We start from the raw sequence: 9,230 nt of genomic DNA, 5'->3' as shown, positions 1-9,230 counted from the left end.
GATGTATATGATGGGGTTTTTTCATACCAAAGGCTCTACTATGATGTTTTCTAAGAGACATACTCTTTTTTTTCTGGCCCTGCGCCGCTGCACTCCTCCTCTGTTGTTTTCTGGATTGTACTCAGCTGCATGCCTTCGTCCACCCGGCCTCCGTTGACTCGTCCCGCCTGCCGTCTCTGGAGCTGAAGCTGGATTGGAACAGACCAAAGTACAGTCCAATCACGATGCCAGCTGCCTCTCAAAAGGCTCCTTCATCTGGCAGGTGGCGGTACTTCTTCTGAGGGGAAGCTGAACTGGACCGGCAGAACTTTGGAGATGTGTTCCAGTGGTTGGTGGATGTGTGGGGAGATAGAGAGGGACCTTTGAATAGTTCAGAAAGGAAAACAGGGAACCCATTGGTAGTTTTAGTTTAGGGTGCTACTGCGGTGTGTTTTTGGGTTTTAAGAGGTGAACAGGAAGAGTTTTTTTTTCGTATTAATTATCTTTTACTTTGTTCCTGGTTGGAATGCCCATCAATGTCAACATGAAGTTCACTTTTAGTTCTGTTGATTTATTTTTATTTTACTAACACCCATTTGTTTTTAACCCCCTCACATGTTGTGTTGTTGTAAACTTACTCTTTCAAATAAATTCTCGTCTAACCCTCTGGAAACCAGCGTTTGGACTGTTTTTGTGTTGCTCCTCACCTACTTCAGACAGCCGGGACAAAACAACGTTTTGTGGACCAAAGGCTATACTATGAAGTTTTTAGAGTGACATGCTATACTATGACGTTTTTAGAGCGACATGCTATACTATGACGTTTTTAGAGCGACATGCTATACTATGACGTTTTTAGAGCGACATGCTACACGATGACGTTTTTTGGACTAAGGGCTATACTATGATGTTTTTAGAGCAACATGCTATACTATGATGTTTTCAGAGCGACATGCTATACTATGACGTTTGTTGAGCGACATGCTATACTATGACGTTTGTTGCACCAAAGGTTATACTATGACATTTTTAGAGCGACATGCTATACTATGATGTTTTTTGGATGACATGCTATGCTGTGACGTTTTTTGGACCAAAAGCTATACAATGACATTTTTAGAGCGACATGCTATACAATGACGTTTTTTGAGCGACATGCTATACTATGACATTTTTTGGACCAAAGGCTATACTATGACGTTTTTAGAGTGACATGCTATACTATGACAATTTTAGAGCAACATGCTATACTATGACAATTTTAGAGTGACATGCTATACTATGACGTTTTTTGAGCGACACGCTATACTATAGGCTTTTTAAATTCACATATTACTATGACTTTTTTGTTTTAGTTTTTTTTGTCGTTGTTTAGCAACATATTTTAAGAATTTGAACAGTTTTAAAAATTACTATACTTTTACTTGTCCAATGAAATATTATTCTATGGCATTTTTTAGACGACATATTATACTCTGATGTTTTCTTGAATAACATACTAATTTGACAATATACTGCACTATGACATTTTTTTGAACCACATATCATACATGACAATTTTAGGCAACATCCTATCATTTTGCACTTTTTGAACCACATAATTTTCTTTTTTTTTTTTTTTTGCCAAGCTATACTATGAACTACAGGCCATACTATGTTATTCTTGAAAAGTATACTATACTTTGACATTTTCTGAACTACATCCTATACTATGGCATTATATACAGAGTGCTTTGGTTACATGTTGATTTATGATCTAGATTTTTTTTCTGTTTTGTTTTTTGACAGGATTCTCACAGACGGAAACTTTACTCTCCACATCACCGACATCGTCACACTCCAAAGCAGAGCACCTGTCTGTTGAACTTTTAAAAGTGGACTATAAATGTGAAGAATGTGAGCACCAGCAGACTGTGAGCAGTGGAACAGATGTGATCAGAAAGAAGTCATTTTCTTTTTTTCTTTTCTTTCTGGCTGACTTGATGCTGTCAGATGCAGATGTTGGAGCTGATTCTGATCTTTCAGGATAAAAAGCTGCTTTTCCTTCACAGATTTTTCAGGAAATTATTCTCTCAGGTTTTCTCTGCTATTTATATTTTTATTATCTGTGATTATTTCATTATTTCTTTATTGTAAAATAAAGTTTGAGGCATAAAGACTCATTTAGTTATTTTAATCCTGAAATCTTTGATGTAGCAGAACTAAACTTCCATTTTCCTTCTTGTACTTCTGATACTAGAACTAAACGTATCTTCAACACAGATCATCTGCTTTTAATGAATCAGCAGCAACATCACAACAACAAATGAGACAATTTTCAACAAATTAATGAAACTGATGTCATTTAAAACTATCAGAGTCTGTTTTAGTGTCAAATTAAAGCTGATTACTGACAACTAGAACATTAACGTTACTGTTTTAAACACATTTAAGTTTCCTGAACATTACATTAATGTCAACCAGCCACAGTTTTATGAACTTAATGAACCACATCACAGTAACACAACACACTTCAGCTGTTTACATGAAACTCAACACATTAGCTTGATGCTACAGGCTACGACTGACGGGCTAGCTCGGTTAGCATCGCTAACATTAAAGCTAATATTTACTATGCTAACTTTCTTCTCTGGTCAACACACACTGAAACAAACTCCACCAACATCTGGAGTGCATGGCACACATTACATCTGACACTAAAGCTGCATATAAAGTACATTAAAAGCGGCACCGATACGAAAATAAACATTTACTTACCGAACTATTAGAGTCCTTTCAGTGTCTGCTGGTAGAATCAGTCAAAGGTAGAAAACTGGTTAAAACAAGCCAACGGGCAGGAAAACTGTCTGTGGAAAATGTTGTGCTGCTCCACCGATAAATAAACCAACAGTTATTATATCAGAATTAATCCAAACAAGGAGAGCAGAGTCTCTGCTGCCTCCTCCATAGGACCTGTCAATCGTTCCAGACCGGACTGTCAATCAAGTAGCCCCGCCCCCTGGCTTTGCAAAACTTTAACGCTCTATAAAAAAATCAATATTAATTTATTTTAAGATCGGCCACTTGATTTCTCATTTTGACCATGAAAACTAACGGAAAAAATTATGTACAGTCTATGCACCGTACTCTGTTTGGCTCCACACTTGCTGATGACCACTTCCGGTCTCAGAAAATGAAAAAACTGACCTTTTTTCGTTTCTGTCTCTTACTGATTTTACCTTGTTATTCTAAATATAAAACCAAAATCAAAGCATTTTAAAAAATCGTATATCCCTTTTTGATCATGAAAAGGAAAAACGCCTTGTATTTCAATTTTAATTTTTGTATTTTAAAACGAAAATCAAATAACCACTCGTTTTTTGTTTTTCAATACCCGTTTCAGAACGGAAAATCCAATTACCAGATCCGTACACGGACCAAAATCACAACATATTCATGGATTTTGTAGGCTTGCATATGTATATGCAAAACACAGTATATTCCACAAACTGAATGTTTCAGTAGGCAAAAAAAGTTCTGAGCATTTACCAAAATATAAATAAATAATAATTTCTGAATGACAGTGGCTCCAGTATTCAACAACATACCACATATTTGGCATCCATTAGAAATTTAAGTATACTATATTTTTTCTGTAAGAATTTTATCTTGCATACACTGTGCAACCTGGAAATTATTAACAAAAGCATAGTATCTGATTTGGAAGTAAAGTTAAGATTGGATCTTTAGGGAGTTATACTGAATCTTGTTCTTAGCACTTATGTTTGTTTTCCATGAGAGAATCAGTTTAAGTCCTGCTTGGTGCTGGTTAAAAAGCTCATACTGCACATAGAACATACAATAGTACACAGCACACTGATCACATTAAAATACTGAAGAGGAGTAACAATAAACAGCATGCGGCTCAGAGAACAATGGAAAAACCCATGAAAACAAGCTGCACAGTAGAAATGCTATTTCCTGTTAATGCAATTTCCTGAATTGCAGGTGTAACAAGCTGATTCAAAAAACAGAAGTACTGCTTCAGCTTTCATCAGCTGACTCATATGTTAAGGCAATTTACTGTTTGAATTTGGCTCTGAGGACACTCAATATTTTTAAATATTAAAACCTCCTCTAACATGCCAAAATTAGACTTTACCATTAAAAAAGCAGGCTTGGATAAGTGTGCTATTGTAAACCCTGTGAGATGGTTAAGGTTAATGCATTTTAATCCCTGACAATGACTGAGAAGTTTCTGTGCCATCCAGGAGAGGGCAGTCATTCAGGCATTAGGTCAGAAGATGTCTTTTGTTACAAACGAAAATTGAGAGTGGGTCTGAGTAAGCCAATTATATTTTCCCCCCTGATTTTTATTCCTTTAGAATTTATCACATAAGAGAAGCTGTGTCAGTGCTGATGGGGGAGAAATAAGGAAACATCTTCTATATTCAAAAGTCTCACATAGCGTTTTTAATTCACTCTGAGATTCTGTACAGCTGCACTCATGCAAATCCTCTCCTACAATGTATGCGTACACACACACACACACACACACACACACACACACACACACACACGCACACGCACACGTTCACACACGCTCACACACGCTCACAAACACACAGCAAACATAAGTGCATATACGAGCACACGCAAACAGTTACTTGAAGCAAACAAAAGGATGAAATGTTGTCCACAGATTAAATGCATGTAGCTGTACTTTGGAAATGGATCATCTTGCTTTCCATTTCATGCTATAGTTGATATGCATAGAAAAATCACAACTAACACAATAAAGCTTTCATTAGACATCCAAAATCAACATCATATGCCAATTTCAGAGATCTCTTGTACATTTTTTGTAAAGTGAATAAAATAAATGCGTATCTTATGTTGGAAAATGACAATACAAAAAAAAACCTGCCTTATTAATTTTCCACCATTTTCACAGCAAACTCTTACAATGCTACAGAGGCAAAAGTACCAGTTTAGGGTCCTGGGTGCCTTTGTGATATTATATCTTAAATTATATAATTATTAAGTGACCTTGAACACATAACCCTGTCATTTAAGAGCTCATTAAGGTCATGTATAAATGTTCACACGTAACTATAGTTTACACTGTGGTTTCGCTTTTCCATAAACCACTCTTCATTCCAACAGAGCTATGGGATTGGTCTGTGCCGCTCATGTCCTGCTCCAGCTCCAGCACTGAGTTTTTCAAGGTGCCATTTGGGGCGGCGGCCCCCGGCACAGTGGTGGTGACACTGTTCAAAGGGTAGGAGCAGCGCTTAGTGTCTCGCTCTGCACATGCTGCCAATTTCAAATTGTCTCTGCTGGCGCATCGTCTCTGAGCACCGTGCATGGCCGCTCTGCTGGCCATAGAGGGCAGCAGGGGGAAAGGTTTCCGGCTCCCGCTGCTGCCCCCATCGCTTCCCTCCGAGGGGCTGGTGGCGACCGACTCTCCCACACGCTTCCCGTTTGTGAGTGTGCTGGCCTGGTTCTCTGAGAGGCTGTGGTGGATGCTGCCGTTCTCACTTGTAGCCTGTTTGTAAACAGCATGTGAGGAGCTGAAGTGCTCTAAACCTGCGGGGCCTAAAGCTCCAAGGCTGCCCCCGCCTGCAGCAGTTCTTAGAGCTTTGAGGCGATAGTGACCTCTCCCCTCGCTCCGATGATAATACTGATTGCTCCCTTGTTTAGTTCTGCCGCTCACTTTCCTCCTCTGAGGATGTACTGGGGCTGCAGAGTTAATAGTGGGCAGAATATTGTTTGTTTGCTTGGTGATGTTGTCAGTACTGGTGCTTGTGTTGTTGCCTGTAGGGACACGTGAAGTGTTGTTTGAATTGTCTTGTCCCACCTGCAGCAGATTGGTGAGCTTGCAAGGCCCAGGGCCCACACTGCTGATGCCACTTGGTGTGGAGGACGACCTGGCTGATGAGGAGTTGTGAGAGTCGCCGGGCGGATGGCAGTTAATGAACAGCTGGGATCCCTGCTCTGAAGTCTGCACTCCACTCCCGGTGGTGCAGGTGTGCGTGTAAGTAGACATGGGATGTGAGCGGCGATATCCTGGACAACAGGCCAGCCACGAGGCCTGCACATCCAGCCGTCGGAAGCAGTGGTGCACCACCAGAAACACCCCCAAAACTATGGCAACCATCCCATACAAGCTACTGAACAACAAGCTAGTGTGGCCTGTTAGCCACATGGCCATGGCTCCACAACACCACAGAATCACAAACAAGAAGTGGGTGGCCACCAGCACAGAGAACTGTGTCTTCAGCGAGTACTGGTCCTCTGGAGGCACAACAGGGTTTATTGGTCCCACTGCTGAGTCTGTGGAGAGCAGGCTGCTGCTTCCTGCCAGCGCAGGATGGGTCTCGGTCACCGGAGAGGACAGGGTGGTTCCTGTGCATTCTTTGGCCACACGGTGCCTCAGGCGAAACACAGTGCACAGGAAATAGATCCAGGTCACCAACACCACTAGGCCAGCAGGGACAAAGAAAGACCCCAGGCTGGAGCGCCAAACCAGCCAGCAGCTGCAAGAGGCGGAAAAGAAGGCAGAAAAGTGAGCGCAACACAAGGATATCTTTGTGTATTCAACACATCTCACAGAAATATTCACTTCACCAAGCAAAACAACACAAAGTAAGGAGTCAAATAGCTCAAGAAAAAAGAGAAGCACTTACTAAGGGCTGTTGTCTCCGTAGTTGTTGACGTTGACGGCCGCGGTGATCCCACAAATGATAAGAGGAACTCCATCAGCTATCAAATAGAACCTTCAGTAAAGGACAAATACATATCAAACACAAGATCCCAGCAGCAGCTTCAGAAATAAAGACTTCTTGTCCGTGCCACAGTATGCCCTTTGGCTGTTACCATGTTTTCAAAGTGTGCATGACGGTGTCATTTTTCTTTTTGCGATTTAATGTCTCTCCTGTTGAGTAGAATTTGAACAGACTTGTGTGATCCTTCATTATCTTAGTGGGCAGAGTGTCACAAGGGTCAATACAGACCCCAGAAGTCTGTGATTTATTGCAGCCTGATCCCATGTGGCCGAGTGGGCAACAAAGGGTTAGCTGGAGGTCCAGTGAGGTCAGGGGCTCGGAGTATGACTGCAGCTTCAAGATCACAGGGGCAAGAAAGCGGGAAGAGAAACAGAAGAGGTACTGAAAGAGACAGTGCACCCCTTGAATCACCATGCTCAGATTTATGACAACTCCCACTGCCTCTGTTATGCTGCTTTCATACATTCCAGTTTTAGCCTGACAGCAATACTCTGCTATGTCCCCTCAAGGTTTCTTAAAAACAGAGGAGTTTTAGTTGTCGAGCACAATGACCTGCTTCGATGGTGCACAGTCTGGGTGGCCATGCAGAAGAACTCCTGCATCTGTCCACATCATAAACCGTACTGATAGCAAACAATAATCTCATAGTTGGTGAGCTGACCTGAGCATAGGTCTCTGTGTAGGTGGAGCAGGAGGCTCTCCCTCCGGCTGCCGAGGCATTCTCCACACAGTCTCTTTGTAAATGACCCTGGCACTGACTCCGATCCAGAGCAGAGTGGACAGCGAGGAGTAATGCAGGGCGATGCCCACCTGTCATGAATCAGACAGTCAGACATCAAGCTTACATGCCAGTAAAAATTAACTGAAAAAAATTAGAATGGTAAAATCAAAACTTACTGCTTGACAAACCACTGGATAGCTGGTCAGACTTATACCTCCTGCGTAGATCGCTGTTGTCATGGCGATGTGGAAGCAGGTGTTCAGCAATGTGTGCCAACTTTTTCTTGATATATGAATCGAACTGTAGGAGCACAGAGTCATATGATGAGAGTATGAAGAAAACGTACAATAACAATGAGAGATCTGTTCTAATGCAGTACCTGTGGTGTAGTATATGAGTGATGATGATGGTGAAGAGGCAAAGCAGGAGCAGCGCAGTGCAGGCGTAGACCACAGGGTGGAGCACCCTCACAGAGATGGGTGCAGGGTTGGGGAAGTCAGGCACCTCCTACAAAGAAATCACACACAACTAAATGTCTCATTCAGCCTTGGTGATCCTGGATGAACGATTGAACACTCAAGGCTGTCTTACCTGCAGCACAGCATAGTTGCTAAGCAGTGAGCAGCACATGGTGGAGGTGCTGCTGTCACTACGAACCAGCTTACAGCCCTCCTGGCTCCAGCCTCCCTGCTTCTCCAGGCCCTTCAGGCTCCACTGGGCTGCCACAGCATCAGTACCAGGGGACAAGTGGCGCAGCGACACCCAGACTGGCTCTGAGTAGTTCCACATACTGCAGCCGTCTGTTACAGAAAAGGATCAAATTATCAATACAGGACTACCCTTTGCGGATTCATTTGAAAGCATGTTTTTTTTCTTCAAATTTTAAAAATCAGTTTGTGATACCTAATGTATTCCTTCTACCATCAGTCTGACTGTTTTTAAAATTGATCAAGTAAGACAAAACATGATAAATGATTTAACATAGATATAGATGACATGAACTCAAACTGTGTGAATACATACAATGCTACAGTGAGATAAGCATTATATTAAACAGCCATTGGGCATAAGTGCAAAAGAATACACTAAATATTTCTTTTATATTGCTTCATTAGTTTCTACAGTTTCCAAAATGACTCTTGACATTTCCTGAAGGCTCTTTATATATGTGTGAAAAAAAGTAAACTGAGAATAAATTTGATCTATTTTTTATGATGTGAGCTTTTAACTTCATGTTGTGCAGTACAAATCCAAACACTGCTACTGTCTAGTGTTCGTTTCACACAAAGATTTAACCACGAGTGTTGATCTTATAGACAGGAATAGAGGAAGAGCGCTACAGTGTGACAGTGACGGGACTGAAAGTCAACATCACTACATCAACATGAAGCACGGCTTTAAAAAGGGCCAACAAATGCTAAATCTTAACCTTTTTTTGTTATTTTTTTCACTAAAATGGCCTGATGTGTTTCCTTACCTAGTCCTACAAATATGACTGGAGTGTTGACACTGCGTCTGCGGGGGTGCTCTACAGTGTTGCTCATGTTCCCTGACAAAGGGAAAAAGCTGCCTGTTCTGAAGGCCACAAACTGCAGTTTACAGTCTGCAGTCGCATCAGGAGGAAACAGACTAGCGGGAAGAGTCACCGAGGCCAAGGCTACAGAGTTCTGGAGAAAGAAACATAAACAAAACAATTTATTTAATGTTCAAATCTACCATTGCACCTTGGGAACTCTCATTACAGACACAATAGGTTACTTAAA

General features: G+C 41.5%; 1 protein-coding gene across 1 annotated transcript in view; it reads right to left on the bottom strand.

The window, feature by feature from the left end:
• Positions 1-4,401: 4,401 nt before the first annotated feature.
• Positions 4,402-9,230, bottom strand: part of adgra2 (adhesion G protein-coupled receptor A2) — a 39,991-nt gene continuing 35,162 nt past the window's right edge. Inside the window, exons 13-19 of the mRNA XM_023290696.3 lie at positions 8,945-9,134; positions 8,059-8,267; positions 7,847-7,974; positions 7,644-7,767; positions 7,408-7,556; positions 6,648-6,737; positions 4,402-6,497 (exon numbers count right to left, since the gene is read on the bottom strand). Coding sequence (XP_023146464.2) covers positions 5,078-6,497; positions 6,648-6,737; positions 7,408-7,556; positions 7,644-7,767; positions 7,847-7,974; positions 8,059-8,267; positions 8,945-9,134 — 2,310 coding nt within the window. The 3' untranslated portion in view covers positions 4,402-5,077. The remainder of the gene's footprint in view (positions 6,498-6,647; positions 6,738-7,407; positions 7,557-7,643; positions 7,768-7,846; positions 7,975-8,058; positions 8,268-8,944; positions 9,135-9,230) is intronic.

Source organism: Amphiprion ocellaris, chromosome 6, assembly GCF_022539595.1.
Source record: "Amphiprion ocellaris isolate individual 3 ecotype Okinawa chromosome 6, ASM2253959v1, whole genome shotgun sequence".
In the NCBI taxonomy this organism is placed as follows: domain Eukaryota; kingdom Metazoa; phylum Chordata; class Actinopteri; family Pomacentridae; genus Amphiprion; species Amphiprion ocellaris.
The sequence above is the reverse complement of the archived record's forward strand: the minus strand, read 5'-3'. Positions and strand labels throughout refer to the sequence as shown.